This window comes from Salvia hispanica, chromosome 5, assembly GCF_023119035.1.
Source record: "Salvia hispanica cultivar TCC Black 2014 chromosome 5, UniMelb_Shisp_WGS_1.0, whole genome shotgun sequence".
In the NCBI taxonomy this organism is placed as follows: Eukaryota; Viridiplantae; Streptophyta; class Magnoliopsida; order Lamiales; family Lamiaceae; genus Salvia; species Salvia hispanica.
This window is the reverse complement of record NC_062969.1, coordinates 23,862,040-23,878,621: the sequence shown is the minus strand read 5'-3', so window position 1 is coordinate 23,878,621 and position 16,582 is coordinate 23,862,040. Positions and strand designations below refer to the sequence as shown.

Genomic DNA, 16,582 nt, shown 5'->3' with positions numbered 1-16,582 from the left:
CTTTGGAGCTATATATACTAGCATGTAAAAAAAAAGTTGTTTCCCTTTGGTCTTTCATGTGAAAAATGCACACACTGACACACGGGACACACTATGTGATGAATATTTAGAAATCAAATACTACTACCATGAATATTTAAAAAGGTTATCAAATATGCCAGCATTTTTTGAAAAATGAAAAAGGGGAAGCAAACATTAAATTTCTATATATTTTATTGTTTTGGAGGAAAATTGGAACCCCGAGAATCAACGTAGAAGTCATGAGATTCAAACTGAAGTAAATCATACGAGTACTATAATACTATTGATCACTGCACTTATACTTTATTCTTTATTGCCTTATCATTCCAACTCTAATCTTTATAATTATTTTCACACATCTTTATCCAATAAAAGACTGATTAAGAAAAAATTGAAACGCTTTCATACAATTCAAGATAGCCAACACAAAACACATTTGCTTAACGTATTACCAATAATCTTGATATGGATGGACTACACAAATTCAAATGCAAAATACTTTATAACTTTAAATAAAATTACTAGAATTTTAATAAGAATGAGTTTCACCTTATTAAAGAGAGAAACATAGAATAAACTGAAAGACATGGATATTTATAGATGGACTAAAATGATCAAATATAAATGACCGAAGCTAATAAAAATGAAACATGACATTTAATACTTTAACTTAAACTCTATAAGGTACTCCACTACTGGTAGTAGTTAATGAGTAGGACCAATAGAAGGTGTATGTAAACAAAGCACACTTTTTCAACGAAAGCAACTCTTCCTCCGCCTCTATATATATATCCAATACTCTGCTTTCACAACCATTCTGTTCCTCTGTAATATTTTGAGAGCCTCAACCCCATCACTACTTAAAGATAATGGAGGGCAGCGACACCATCAACACTTCCTCTTCCTCCTCTTCCTCTTTTCAGCCTCAACCTCAATCCCTCGTCATCAGCCCTTGCGCCGCCTGCAAAATCCTGCGACGCCGCTGCGTCGATAAATGTGTTCTAGCGCCTTATTTCCCCCCGCACGATCCGATCAAATTCACCACCGCTCATCGCGTGTTCGGCGCCAGCAACATAATTAAGTTCTTGCAGGTATAGCTAACAAACCTTCGCGCTCTCATGCTGTTCCGTCAAAGTCCTTGTACTACTTCTTTTGCCGCGCGAATTTTATTATTATAGACAGCAGCAGAAAAAAAGAAATGAAACTTGGTGATTTAATATTTTATTTTTAAAATTTATGAAATTGATCAGAATTTAACTAGATTTCATGATTTAAACGTGACACGAGAATGTGTGATAGAATTTGAATGATATTTATCAGGAACTCCCGGAGGAGCAGAGAGAGGACGCGGTGAGCAGCATGGTGTACGAGGCGAAGGCGAGGCTGAGGGACCCGGTGTATGGGTGCGCAGGGGCAATATGCCAGCTACAGAAGCAAGTGACCGAGCTTCAGGAGCAGCTAGCCATCGCACACGCTGACATTCTCAACATGCAATCTCAACACTCCAATCTAATGGCTCTCATCTATATGGAGATGGCACAATCCACCACCGCCGTCGACCACACCAAAACATCCTTCTTCGTCGAAGACACCAACAATCTGGGGCTCCTCTTGGAGCCCCTCTGGACATAAATTTGCATCTCATCTAATTAAAACTATTTCGCCAATCAAAAATTCTAGCTTCGCCACCAACTACTATGTTATAGTACTACCTAGGATTCTTGTATTTGGTGGCACGAGAAATGTGACCTAGTAATAGTCTGTTTCTGGGACAAATAATTAATCTTGTAACATAGGTGATTAATTACGTGAGAGTATTTATGTTTGTCATGATTGTATTAAAGCAAAAAAATGAGATTGAGATTGACTGGTCTTCTTCCTACCGTGTTATCTTATCATAACAAGAGGAGAGATGTCACTGTCTTAATTTCCATTGTCAACTTGACCCAACTTTCTGGTTACCTAATGCTTTTGTTCTCTTTACAACCAGTCTCAAACATTGATATATTTTTCAACTGAAATACCTTTCATGAGTGAGTTATACAAGAATATTTTGCATGTGTAGTAATTTCGTTATAGATTAGGTAATTATTACTGTTTCAATAGTGTATGGTTGACGTATTACTGTGAGTGTGGAATGTTAAAACTACAGAAAAACAGAGTAAATTGGGCAGGGCAGGATGAGGTTTGATGTAAGGTACATGTTTTTTATCACAACTGAGAGAATTTATGGTTTTGAAAGAGAGATGTACAAACTAGTTTAACTCTCTCCAATGGGATTGGGTTTAGGCCATCCGCATCGCATTCTCTTAGCGGTCTCGGTCTCGTCCGCATCGAGATAGCGATGCAGCCTCCCATCTCGTCTCCATCTCGTCGCGTGGCTAGTTGGGGAGAGGCGTCTCGCGAGACAGCTCGCCACGCACCTTGGCGACGTGGCGTGCTCCCGTTCGTGCGTGACGCCCACTCGCCGGCCCGCGAGTGGGCGTCGTTTATATCCGTTGAAAATACTTTTCTTTTGTCTTTTTTTTAAAAAATTCAGTAAAAATTCAAAAAATTAAAAAAAAAATCACAAAAATATACTAGCCGTTTATAGCCTTTTTTTCTGTTCTTTAGAGAACTCCTTCTTCTGCTCTTTGAGTTTTGAGCTTTTGAATTTAGAGAGAGTGAGCGGAAGATTTTAAATTATGTATTTTTTATTATTTTTTTCAGATTTTAATTATGTGTTTTTTTAATTTTTAAGGATTTTAAATTGTATTTTTATTTTATTTAATGAAGTGTGTTTTTATTAATTGAATTTGTTGGAAATAAAAATAAAAAATGAAATTGAATGAATAGTTAAGGGATGAGATGATTAAGAGATGGAGGGATGCAGGTGTTGTCTCTTAGTTAAGAGATGAGGTGAAAAGTACAGTGGAGCCCATGATAGTGAAGAGATGAGACGGTTAAGAGACATGGATGCGGATGACCTTATGAGTTTCTCTCCGAGGTTGAGGCACTTTCTTCGCTTGTTTCTTACACTTCGTAGCCCGGCTTGATAAAAACAAAATTTGGGGTCTCAACACAGAATCTAGCATTCAATGAATTAATTTTCATTGTTCAAGGTAGAATCTAATTTTGTCCTTAAGGAGACACTGAATGATGAAGACTTATGTTTGTAAACAACGAGGTCTAGGACTCTAGAATTCAAATCTTACGAGCGTTTGCTCATTTTTTGTTTTGCGTACGAAGTACTCTATTTGTTATGGCTTGGAATATACTATGATCTTTAAAATGCTCTAATTTTTACTCAGTTCGTAATTATCCCCAAATTAATGTCCGGATTAATACTTGGAGTAGATATACTATATGACATAGTTGAACACCTAACTGAAATCAGCTAGCAACAATGACATTTATTTGTCACGATGACCATAATTCGACGGAAATTGATAATCGTATATAAAATTAGAATAACTGAAAGTCCATGTATTCAGAGACAAAAAAATAGCACACGCATAACAAGAGTTGAATCAAGATTCTACTATAATCTAAAGCATTACTTCTACAAATAATTTCAAATTTTGGTTAGTGCATCTCATCAACACATGGAAAATGTCGTCGGCCAAATGCCATGTTAATTGAGATTAATTAACAATGTGCAATCACTGCAATGTGATAAAGTATAAATTAGTTGCCTAGCAGGTTTTGATGAATTATAATAGCCCTAGTTGTGGATTGGGCAAGGGTTCATGATTAAAGATGTACAATGAAATATGAATATTATAATGTCAGTTAACATGGATGGTCTGTTCAGTCTATGTTCATTAAGCTTTAATCCCACTTTGGTGATGTTATGTTTCACCTGCATTTTATAGAAACTATGATTGCTGGTCCATCACTTTAGTAAAATGAGATATATTGCTGGTATGAGGCAATTATTCACAACAGAAAGTGAGTTATCTTCTACTGTGTGTCCTTAATCAAGGATGATTACAAGAATCTGTTTAGTTTATAGTGAAATTTTAAGCTGTCGGCAAATGGAAAAAATGATATGGGACATGCTTTTAGTTCCTAGCTACACCTAATGTTGCCCAACTACATTAATATATCATTTCTCTTTAGTAACTAAGCATCATGGCAATCGCCTTCATCTTGGTGTTTAATTTGTACTCACCACTTTTCTTCTACTTTAGGGGTACAACTATCATCATTGGCTACCTCCATTCGAGAAGATTGCGTCTTCACACCTATCTTAACTCAATCAATAGAAATTAGAATATTGGTCTTAAAAATAATAAATTTTGGACAGTATTTTCAACTAATTTTAAAATTGGTTTAAAAAGTCACAGACTTTTCAAAGTGCATTTTTTCCAACTTGTTTCGAGTATAAATTTTTCGGCGGATTTTATTCTTAACCTGAATACATGAAACGACATTGTTTCGATGCCCTAATTCTTAAATTTATACTTTGAATAATTTGCTCGTATTAGAATAAATAATATCTTGTGGATCGTTATGGTTTGAAGAATGGACCCGTTGTGAGAAAATGATACCAATATTAAAATTTGTGATTTTTAAGATCATATTCAAAGTTCATGAAAAATACTAGAATGAAGCTCAAAATTGGTCCTGAACATATGACCATTTTACCTTTTTGGTCATAAACTTTATCTTTTGGATTTTTTGGTCCTGCACATATTGAAATTTGATCATTTTGGTCCTCCGTCAATAGTTCCGTTAAAAACTAACGGTCAACCCGATTTTGACCAAATTAAACTCTTAATTCTGATTTTTAATTCACTAATTAATCTCCTGATTATTTTAACAAATATCCAAGTTAGAGTACAAACACTAAACACTCGAAATTCATTAAATAAGAAATAAAAAAAGAAAATCTAATCCTAATTCCAATGAAACAAATCATCAAACACCTCCACCCCAAACTCAATCAATGCATCTTCGACAACCGCGGCGAGCTTCTGATTCCGGCGGCGGCAGCCACCACCGCACCCCCAATCTTCCTCCCTCCCTTAACCAATTTCCTCTTCTCTCCCCTTTTCCCTTCACCACCACTCAAATTTGCCTTACTCCTCGTCCTCACCGCAGCGCCGCCCCCAATTTCTCCGGCGGAGCTGCTCGCCATCCCGCTCTCCCTCGCCACCCTCTCGAAATCATCCCCCAATTTCCTCACCGGACCTTTCTTCACCGCCACAACCTCCTTGTCACACCTCAACCCTTATGACTTATACACTTACTATAAATAAATTCAAAATTTAATTTGAATAATCCACACGTCAAGTAAATAAAACACACATTATATAATTTCGAATACCAACATTTATCAAGTACATATTTCAAAACATTCTAAACCCTAGTGGGACCCTCTCACCACTCTATATACTACACATATATCTACATGCAAAAATGATGAGGAGGAGAAGGATGCCAAAAATGCGCCAGCCGCCGACCCTTATAATAACTGTAACTCACATCAACCCCACGCATCATTGATATCTTATTCCTGAAAAATATTAGTGGTTTATATGAGCCACAACTCAGTGTGTATAAACCTTACCTTTAATTCCACATCCCAAAACTCAAACATATTCTTTAACCAATATATATATAACAATAACCAACGAACAATATAAACAACTTCATATACATATGCATATGCCACTCTGTTCACTTTATTATTCTGTGACTGGTCAAGCCTGGTATCTGCCCGAGATTTCCATTGTATACGACCCGTAGGTCCCTTATATTTATTTGACCTTTCCACGAAGGCCCCTCTTTGTATTGACCTTTCCACGAAGGCCCCTCTTTGCATTTTGACCTTTCCACGAAGGCCCCTCTTTGATTTGACCTTTCCACGAAGGCTCCTATTTGATTTGACCTTTCCACGAAGGCCCCTCTTTGCATATTTTCTTTGACCCGTAGATCCATTATCATTGTATATGACCCGTAGGTCTTTTTCCATTGTATATCAGATCCAGAGCAAGACAGTCACGTATCCACTTTAATCCCATGATTCGAATAATTCCAATACCAAACATCAAACATACCGTTGCACCAATTACACATCCATATATTCCATCAATAATTCCAATACTATCGATAAATATATCCATTGTACAAATCATATATCCACATCATATTACACCATCAATATCAAATAACACAACCATTTCAGGCTCACATCATATAATTCAAATAATAACTCCAATTTAACGCATAGCAATCAATCATATAAAATATGTAAAATTAAAAGTGTGATTTATACACACCTAATTATGATAAGTAAACTTATTGAACTCCTGATTCTTGATTTATAACCCTTAATCGACTAAAGCCCCAAAGTGAACTTCAATAAATTTCTTGCATTTTCGTTCTTCCGTTTTACTCTTCTCCAATATCTCTCATTTTTTTGCATAAATATATACAATAATATATTAAAGTTCACGTCGGTCACTTGCCGACTTATGCTTACTATTAAAGTATTAGTAATTCAAATGGCATGTACATAGAATCCGTGTCACCCACATATACTATGAACCAAATAATTATTTAATAATCTAAATAAAACTATATAAAAATGGAGCTTGCTTTATAATTAAGATACTAGTCATGCACAATATATATACTTCCATAATTCCAAAGCACAGGTTCACATTAGCACACACTTAAATTAATTAATTAATAATTAAGGCAATATATATATATATATATATATATGTTTATTGTGCAATAATAATATAAAAATGCACTTATCTAAAATAAAATGTATAAATATAAACATGATGTATGTTTCGGGTTAGGGATGTCACACTCCTCTTCCTCATCCTCATCCATCAATCCGACGACTCGCAGCCGCTTAATCGCCACAGGAGCGCGCGACGGGGAGGGGGTTGTATCGATCTCGACATGGATCTTCTGTGGCCGATTTTGCGGCGGATTTCTTCGGAATCGGAGTGCGCTTGAAGATCTGCTCCTTCTGCACTCAGAGCTTCTCGAAGCTGCCCTCGATCCGCCCCTGGAGGCGGTGGCGCTTGACGTTGAGGCCGCCCATGGACCAGTGGGCCTCCTGCGCCCACGACATGAGCGGATCGGTGACGGAGGGCGGCGGATTGACCCTCTCGGAGTTGAGCTTGACGTCGGTGTAGAAGCGCGGGCTTTAATAAAAACCCTAGAGTTAAAAATAATTAGGTGATTAATTAGTGAATTAAAAATTAGAATTAAGAGTTTAATTTGGTCAAAATCGGGTTGACCGTTAGTTTTTAACATAACTATTGACGGAGGATCAAAATGATCAAATTTTCATATGTGCAGGACCAAAAAATTCAAAAGATAAAGTTTAGGACCAAAAAGGTAAAATGACCAGATGTTCAGGACCAATTTTGGCTTTTGCTCAAAATACTAGTATAATTCACCTAAAGTTTATGATATTTAAAACTAATATTAAAATTTGTGATTTTAAGATCATATTCAAGAAAAATACTAGTATAATTTACCTAAAGTTTATGATATTTAAAACCAATATTTTCATTTCGCAAAAGTAATGGGAGCAATGCTTGTGTCGGTGTATAGATATGATAGATATTTAATTTTCTATATAGACAACTAAGACAAGTATTATTAAGCCATAATGCTTCATTCAAAGTTCAGATTTAAAGAGATGAAAGAAATTTGTGAATTTCCTACTGTTTATTCTATTGGACTACAAAACCGATAATTTCCCCTTAGAAAACTCGATTATTCAACTATGCCCTCTAAAAGAGTTTAGACAAAGACGAAAGAGTTAATTCCTAAACCAACACTATAGTAATTTTTTGTTTTGTTGTTCCGGTTACGAAGTAGGACCAACCAATCCAGAAAGCAGGCCTGCAATTAACAAGATTGGGCTAAAATTGAATGGTCCACTAACAAAACTATGAACCCTAAACTTAAAAAACACAAAATTTCAATTAAATATTCTAATAAGATTTAATTTATACATTTATTTATTACTTTATCTGAGATTAAGTAATATGAATAAGTTAGAATATTTCAGTAAAGAAATAGTACTACTTAAATAAAATTTAAAATTGGATAAATACGTAGTACTATATTAATGTATAATTAAAATATTATTTTTATTTATATAAAAAAATTGGTTAGAGATAGCTAGATTTCGTTTCTAAATAAATTTATACCTTTCAAATCAATTCAAACATAGCTCCGATTATTTTAGTTTTTGAGCATCCAAAATAAAATAAATAAAATTTTAATTGATAAAAAATCAAAATTTATTACTGCACAAGTTTAATCTAAAATAAGTTGTTGAAGAAAAATATGTATGTCCTTAAATCTAAAATAAGTTGTTGATAAAATTATGATTTGTCGAACAATTATAAAAATCAAATTTACCTGCTTCTTTATTTGATCCCAATGCTTGCGGAGCTGCTCTCTGTAGCGCTTGTACGCGTACGCCGGCTTGGCCGCATTGTATTTCTCAGCGATGCGCTCACAATACGCAGTCACCTTCTGGTTGTTGGCGTACACCGGATCCTCCGAAACATCAATCCAACATCTCGTCAAGACGATGGATTCGGTGTCGGAGTAGTTCGTCATTCCCGGGGCAAACTCTTCACACACCTCCATTGCAGGCAACTTCTGGGCTCGTGCCTTGGTCCGCTTCTTCTTGGTGGCGGACCTAGACGCGGCGGCGGGCCGGCCGCGAGGTGCGGAGGCGGCGGAGGGGCGGTGGGGAGAAGGCTCCATGTCGGACAGCCCGTACGAGTCGGTGCTAAAGTCGGGATCGTACTCGGTGTTGGTGTCGAATGGCCGGTATTCGTCGGGTTCTGTACCCGGCCATCGTGCACCACCGAACATCGGACTATTCGGATTTGGGTAATCTCCGGAATCCATTTTGCTTGAAATGTAGAAAATGTAGTGTGAATTTGAGAGTGAAGAGAGTGAAAAATGAAGTGAAAATGAGAGGTATATATAGGTTTTGAAAATTTAATAAAAATAAAAAAAAAACGGAAATGCGTCGCATCGTCCGCGTCGTCCACAGTGGCGGACGATGCGACGGACGATGGGGTATTCTCCGCGCATCGTCCGGGGACGATGTATCGGGCGCGGACGATGGTTAACCCATCGTCCACGATGCTGCAATGGCGGACGATGCATCGCCCGCACCATTGCGGATGCCCTTATAGTCCTTTATATTAATAATACTCCTTGTGTGATATGGAGTATATTCTTTATAAATAAAAAATATTATTCAATTCTAGAGACATCCACTTGTGATTTTCGTTTACCATTAATTTCACCAAAATAAAAGATAAAAATTTGTGATGATATTTTCAGTTGTAAAGACTTGTAAATATTTTTAAATTTAAAAATCTGAAAATACAAATTGAGGAACTGAATTTGAAATTTCCCCCAATAGTATCCGTCATGTATTCTCATTTCTCACGCCAGTAACCTAATTTTCCAGTTAAGAAACGTTGAATAAGTATCTTGGGTCAAAAAAGAGGGCTTCAAATTTAACGGCCGATTCCAAACAGCAAAGAATCGGCGATGGATTGCGCAGCCGTTCCGTCTCTCATCTCCGATTTCGTGAACACATTCGTCGATTTCTCCGTCAGCGGCGGCATTTTCCTGCCTCCGGAACCGGAATCGGTTAAAAACTCCACCGGTCCGCTGCGAACCGTGTTTCCTCAGCCCGCCCGCCTCGTCGCCGTTGGAGACATCCACGGCGATCTCCCCAAGGCTAAATCGGCCCTGAGGCTCGCCGGCTTGATCGGAGCGGACGACCGATGGTCTGGCGCCGCCGCCACCGTTGTCCAAGTAGGCGACATATTCGACCGCGGCGGCGACGAGATTAAGCTGCTTTATTTCTTCGAGAGATTACGGAGGGAGGCGGCCAAGTCCGGCGGCACGGTCATCACGATGAACGGGAACCACGAAATCATGAACGTCGACGCGGATTTCCGGTTCGTGGCGCGGCAGGGGGTTAAGGAGTTCGAAGATTGGGGGTTTTGGCAATGTGTTGGTAATGGTATGAAGAGAATGTGTTTAGGGATTGGTAGCGATCTCGTGTTTAGGGATTTGCTTGACGGCGTGCCGGATGAGATCCCTGGGATTCCGCCGGAGTATTTGAACGGAATTAGGGTTCGGATTGCTGCTCTGCGCCCTAATGGATTGATCTCGAGTAGATTTCTGTCGAAGAATCAGACTGTGGTGGTGGTGGGGGACTCGGTGTTTGCTCACGGTGGCTTGTTGGAGAAGCACGTGGTTTACGGACTGGAGCGGCTGAATGAGGAGGTGAGGGATTGGATTCGTGGATTGAGCGAGAAGGTGGAGAACCGGCTGGTGAGGGGGGCGGACTCGGTTGTTTGGTTGAGGAGCTTCTCGAACAAGCTAGTGAAGGACGGGGATTGTTCGATTCTGGAGCATGTGCTGGAGACTATCCCGGGGGCGAGGAGGATGATCATGGGGCACACGATTCAGGAAGATGGGATTAGCTCTGCCTGTGGCGGCCGTGCCATAAGAGTTGATGTGGGAATGTCTAAGCTGTGTGGTGACCGTTTTCCTGAGGTTTTGGAGATTGATGAGAAGTCAGAGCTCAAGGTCTTGACATCCAATCCTTTGTATATCAAACGGCAGTATGATGCGATTCCGAAAGATGGTTTAGGTTCTTTGATCCCTGATCAAAGACCAAGACAGGTTGAGGTGAATGCTTGAGCATTTGTTGGTTTCTTGATTTGCTACTGCATTATGCTTGCTAGCAAATGTAGGTGATTATGACTGTTGCTGGTTCAAAAGCCTTCAACAAATATAGTAGAATCCTTGAAGCTGTAGATTGTTTGGCTGGATTGTTCTTTGCCAGATTGCTATTAAGTAAAGGAATTGCTCTGAAACTTTTCATTAAATAAAATGTATCATCTTTAGCACTTAGTTTTAGTGTTAAAATGGTAGCAGAAGACATGAATGGTGTGTTCTTGTGTTTGCATTTTCACTGCTAGCTGCATTGATTCCTATCGTTCTTGTGGTGTTTTGATTAAACATTTTGGTAATCTGATACGGGCCTCCCATCGCCAATCCATCACCGTGCAGCCCTACATCGTCACCATCCGTCAAGCAGCCCACCTTCATTGCAAGGTCCATGCCATGAAGCGCCTGTTCGTCGAACATTATCCGAATGAATCCACAAGACCGTGCTGCAAGGTGATAAGGCCAACAAAAAGTCGAGACTTTATCTAGTTTGCGTTTTAGAATTTAGGATAATACTCCTACTTTCAATAGTGTTGCCTCTTTTTTCCCTATGCTATCAGTTCTTTGGTTTGCAGGTGTTCTTCGTGGAGCTCTAATATTAGTTAGCGCCTATCATAATTTGACACAGTGATTACCACTCTTCTAACAACTTCTCTTTGATATAATAGAGTTGACAAACTTACGAAATACCCAACTTAATAAAACGAACTTACGAAGTACACAATCCGAATATAAGACCATCTCCAATCATTCACCAAACCCAAACTCATTTTTGAGTTTTTCAATGAAATAGCAACAAATATGATGTTACTACAAATTTTTTATAAGACAAATACTCAAAAATAGTTTAAAACTTAAATATGGTGTAAATGATTGGAGTAAAACTTTTTGGTGCATTTATATTCAAAAATGGTTTGAGTTTGACGTAAATGGTTGGAGATAGCATAAGTAAAAACTAAAAGAAAACCAAATAGATTTGTGGTGTAATAACTAGGGATGTCAATTGGACCAATCCTACTTGGATTACGAGTTAATCGTACTACATATCGGTTAGAAATTTTAATCCTTAACCCTAAACGTTCGGACTCCGAGTTAGTCCATCAAACTTGTCGGACTAAAAACTACATGAACTTCTCGTATACTGTATAGTATATAGTAGCTTTATAATCTTAAAGATTCTATATTTCTTGTAGATAATAGTATGTACAAATCTATATTAATATTAATAAAATTAAAAGTATATTCAACTTTATAAATGAAAATATATTTAGCACAAATTAAAAATATAATGTGGATATTTGGAAAACATTAACTTCATAATAAATAAGGAAATATAATCAGTTCGTAAGCATTAATTTATATACTGTATAATTGTATTTGTCTTTACTCTTTTTATTTTGAGACAAATATATATTTCCATCCATCTTTTATATAAGAGCATACTATATTTTTGAGAAAAAAAAATGGAGTGATTTGAATTAAAGGATGTGAATCATGTGATGCAGGTTAAAAAGAAAACAAGTAAAAAATCAATTTTTCTTACAAGCCGGACAGACCCGATTAACCCATCAGCCCGAACGGGCTAGTCTAATTTCTAATCAGATTGAAATTTTCTAGTCTTAACTTTAATTTTAGCAGACTAATCGAGTCAGCTCATTGGATTAAGGTTGAACTGACATCTTTATTAGAGCATCTCTAAGGAGAGAGTCAAATGGTGAAGTAAAGTCTTATAACTATCATATTTACCTTCTTTTCATGAAAACCATTCTTCAAGGGGTAGTTGAAAAAATATTATACATTTTTCCATTTTAAAGAGGTATCTTTACATCTTCATTTATGGAGAGGTGTACTAGAACTATTTCATGAAAAATCATTCTCCAACAGAGCAGATATTTGATAATGTATTATTATACATTTATGTTTTGGAATACATCTTGTAGTACTACTATTTTTTTTTTACTTTAGAAAATAATTTACCTTTCTACATATATTTTTCTTTTGGAGTTTTATTTCTTTTTGAAATGATATATTTCCCTTTTAGAAGGTAAATAGTGTACGTACGATACCTTCAATTCTTGAAAAATGGAGATGCTCTTAATAATACAATTAGACATGTAGTAGTAATAATTTTTAGAAGTTTGAGTGGTAAAATATGAATTATGCAAAAGTGATGGGGTAAAAATGAAATCTCTGAGTAGGATTAAAAAGGCGAAAAATAAATCCTAAATCATAACCCTCGTTCCCACAAAGGCACCGCATTTCTGCTTCGTCACAAATCCGCACACAGCCGTTCAATCAGATCGATCTAATCTCGCCGGGAGAAATGAGTGGACCGGGGAAGAAGGTTGCCGACGTTGCCTTCAAGGCCGGGAAGGCTATCGATTGGGAAGGGATGGCGAAGCTGCTGGTCTCCGAGGAGGCTCGCCGCGAGTTCTTCACTCTCCGCCGCGCTTTCGACGAGGTCAACACCCAGCTCCAGACCAAATTCAGCCAGGTCCATTATTTTTCTTCAATTTATTATCAATTTGTGCGTGTGTTTACGATTCAATTATATAGCGTTTGAGCTTCGTTTACATATATCTATTGCGGGGCAGATCTATTTACATCTCCTTCCTGGTTTGATTTTTGGTCCAGCATTTGTCATTTTCCTTTTTTAGGTATTATGTTTCTATGATTTCTGTAGGGGTAAAGAATAAAAAACAATGTACTTTCGTTGAGTGATTGGATTCGTTGTTGGTTGGCTTGCAATTGTTTAATCCTATGTTCTTTTTGTTATTTATTTGTCAATCCGATCCTTTTTCAACCAGCCCAATATCAAGTGCGATAGAGCTTAAATTAGTTGGTTGGATTGCAAGCTAGAGTCTTCTCATATTGTATTATTCTATAATGTATTCAGGTTATCACAATACTGTCTAGTTTTCTACTTTCCTGGTATATAAAATAAAATTATGATTCTTCAACTTAATGTGGTTTCACTAACTCAGCCATCTAGTTTGATGTGGCTGGACTCTGGAGGATGGGGATATCTTAAAGGCATCATGGAATGGTCTTATAACTCATTTGAATGAATAAGTCAACTGCTATTTATGTGTATTTCTTATAACTCATTGTATGAAACGCCAATTTTCTTCTTTTTTGACTAGTAATGCTACCTCTTTTCCCCACCTTTGGTTCTTTTTAAATGTGCATTCTTTTCCTAGTTTTACTTGAAATTGCTTATTTGCTATATTGGTTGCAAGGTTAGCCGGAATGGTGTTTACATTAAATATTGGTATCTTACTTCTGATCTATATAAAATATGTAATTGAGTAAAAAATCCAAAAGAAATTTTTATATATTGGAAATATCAATGATACTTTTCACTTTGTTTGAACGTTTTCAATAATTACCCAATGATCTTGTGATTTTGTCCAATTAGTATTTCAAACTAGTGTATATTGACATTGATATTGATCTGTACCTAAATTTGGACGCAAGTTTCTTGCTGGGGATACATTGCAGCTATTTCCTGGTTGTTGGATTTAATATGTTTATATACACATGTAGGAACCAGAGCCTGTTGACTGGGAGTACTACAGAAAAGGGATTGGATCTCGTTTGGTCGATATGTACAAGCAAGCCTATGATGGTATGCATTCTGTTTCGTTTGTTTTTCTCTTACATTACTATTTCCAGAACAGCACTAAATTATTGTGATGTATAGTTGCCTGTTTCAAAGGCTTTATATAAAAGTTCTGAAGTTTGTTAGAAGTTTATTCTCTTGTATGAAGTATCTTTCTACTTTCTAGTTGAGGTAATTTTATACTGATAAGCATGTTTAACTTGAAGTTGAACGAAATATATCTGAGGGTACTATTAATTAGAGCACAATATTTTTGAAGCATATTTTGGTCCATGGCGAGGGAGATAGTCATACACCAGTTTTTTTAACCTTATAAACACCAACATGTGTGTGAAGAAATCCATTATAAGTATTCAATGCATAATGGCCCTTCCAAGCCTTTCAGTACTGATGCCAACAAATAACTATGATGTTCACCTAATCATCTCACCTTTGTTTTTCAACTTGCTAATCTTATTTCCTCTATTGAATGCAGAAGTTCAAATTCCTAAGTATGTCGACAATGTCACACCTCAGTACAAACCTAAGTTCGATGCTCTGGTGAGAAAATCATAAATATTGTATATACTGCTACTATGATATTGGTCTCTCTCTGTATTTTTTTGTTGCCTAATAACTGGATTACATTCTGTTAAGAAGATAGCTTTGGAGTTAGAAAGTTGGAGTGCTACTCAAATAATGGCTTCTTTAGCATTAACATGCTTCATTTCTAAGTAGCACTTTACAAGTAAAAGAAGTTAAAGATATAAAATTTTTCATGTGATTTGATGCTTTAATGCTATCTCTAAACTGAATACAGTCTAGAGATTCCCCACATGTATGCTTGTGTGTTTCTGAATACAGTCTTGGAACTTTCACATGACCTCCCCTGTTCTGCTCACATGGCAACTTAAAATTTGTGTGATGCTACACTTTGTGAATACATGCAGCAAATGTAGTTTTTATTCTCGAAAAGGCACAATTGCACACATCTGATGTATACATGTGCTAGTCAATGTTCGACACAATTGGAATTCATACGGTGTCCTTAGAACAGGCAGAATCTTATACTGAAATTTCTTGAGCTGCAGCTGGTAGAATTGAAAGAAGCTGAGCAGTTGTCACTGAAGGAGTCTGAAAGATTAGAAAAAGAAGTTGCAGAAGTCCAAGATCTGAAGGTGGGACTGTTTCACTCACTCAAATCATACAATGACACATGCCTACACACAAAACATGTATGCTTGTGTGTTTCTAATACCTTTTCTTTTTGGTGAAACAGAAACGTCTTAGCACCATGACAGCAGATGAATACTTTGAAAAGCACCCCGAACTCAAGAAGAAGTTTGATGATGAGATTCGGAACGACTACTGGGGATATTAGATTTGATCGAATGTTGCATTCCAGACCATTCTGAGGTGATCTTGTTGAGTTTTTACTGCTATTCAGAAATAAAGAAAACGAGGATGTTGTCAATTCATTCTGTCGGTTTGTAATGACCGTGGACATGAATCTTATACGCTATGAGTTTGAGGCGCTTTGTTCAGTTTCTGTTGACGATGATGAAAATGAATCATCCCATTTCTTGTTACGTGCATGCTGTGTTTATCCAGCATTATGTTTTATCTATTCTATATAAAAATGCGTCGAAATCCAGTTAGCTAGCTGTTCTTGCATCATCATCTATCTAGTCTTCCGTCCTCCACCACCAGAAGCAAAAGTTTCCATCCATGGTGAACTTACTGCTTGAACGCTCCATGCGCACAAATTATTGACAAAGGCGAGTCTTCAAATTTTATAAGTATGATCAATGTGTTTGGAACTCCAATCATACACTAATAAAAGAGAGTTTAACAAGTACGCCCTTAGATGATTTAGTCCGTCCAAATTTGATGAATTGCTTCTTCTTCTCTGTTCCGAACATACAGATATGGACCTTTAAAGGCATGTCTATTCTTTTTCTGAAAGAACTTAGGCCCTGGTTTTCTTGTAAAGGTTAGAGCACTTTTTAAAGAATAGAGGTAAAGAAGGCTGGAAACGAACAAAAAGGATGTGGAAAATGGAATGGACTGGCACAAATAATGATAACAATCCTCTATACAAAGAATCAAAATAGTGCGTTTTTGTATTATGTTGCTTGGCAAATGAATACTTCAGCAGCAAAACAAAAACAGGTCAGCAAGATGATGTATGAATGGTATGCCTTGCAAAACAGTATGTGA

General features: G+C 37.0%; 3 protein-coding genes across 3 annotated transcripts; all 3 read left to right on the top strand.

Moving 5' to 3' along the window:
* The first annotated feature begins 852 nt into the window (after positions 1-852).
* Positions 853-1,971, top strand: LOC125190302 (LOB domain-containing protein 1-like). The gene is made up of 2 exons (XM_048087573.1): positions 853-1,112; positions 1,342-1,971. Exons 1-2 carry the CDS (start codon positions 891-893, stop codon positions 1,651-1,653), a joined length of 534 nt encoding a protein of 177 aa, XP_047943530.1. The 5' UTR covers positions 853-890; the 3' UTR covers positions 1,654-1,971.
* Positions 1,972-9,446: 7,475 nt separating this feature from the next.
* On the top strand, positions 9,447-10,944 carry LOC125186952 (shewanella-like protein phosphatase 2). Its single transcript, XM_048083442.1, has one exon. It carries the CDS (start codon positions 9,565-9,567, stop codon positions 10,729-10,731), a length of 1,167 nt encoding a protein of 388 aa, XP_047939399.1. The 5' UTR covers positions 9,447-9,564; the 3' UTR covers positions 10,732-10,944.
* Positions 10,945-12,979: 2,035 nt separating this feature from the next.
* On the top strand, positions 12,980-15,951 carry LOC125190741 (ATP synthase subunit d, mitochondrial). The gene is made up of 5 exons (XM_048088119.1): positions 12,980-13,255; positions 14,308-14,389; positions 14,859-14,923; positions 15,454-15,540; positions 15,642-15,951. Exons 1-5 carry the CDS (start codon positions 13,085-13,087, stop codon positions 15,741-15,743), a joined length of 507 nt encoding a protein of 168 aa, XP_047944076.1. The 5' UTR covers positions 12,980-13,084; the 3' UTR covers positions 15,744-15,951.
* The last annotated feature ends 631 nt before the right edge of the window (positions 15,952-16,582 follow it).

What these genes read in the sequence shown, in the direction of transcription:
- LOC125186952 (XM_048083442.1), top strand. Translation starts at nt 9,565, where the DNA reads ATGGATTGCGCAGCCGTTCCGTCTCTCATCTCCGATTTCGTGAACACA.
- LOC125190741 (XM_048088119.1), top strand. Translation starts at nt 13,085, where the DNA reads ATGAGTGGACCGGGGAAGAAGGTTGCCGACGTTGCCTTCAAGGCCGGG. An exon ending in TCCAGACCAAATTCAGCCAG is followed by an intron (nt 13,256 to 14,307) that starts GTCCATTATTTT and finishes ATACACATGTAG; the next exon opens with GAACCAGAGCCTGTTGACTG. An exon ending in CAGAAGTCCAAGATCTGAAG is followed by an intron (nt 15,541 to 15,641) that starts GTGGGACTGTTT and finishes TTGGTGAAACAG; the next exon opens with AAACGTCTTAGCACCATGAC.
- LOC125190302 (XM_048087573.1), top strand. Translation starts at nt 891, where the DNA reads ATGGAGGGCAGCGACACCATCAACACTTCCTCTTCCTCCTCTTCCTCT. An exon ending in ACATAATTAAGTTCTTGCAG is followed by an intron (nt 1,113 to 1,341) that starts GTATAGCTAACA and finishes GATATTTATCAG; the next exon opens with GAACTCCCGGAGGAGCAGAG.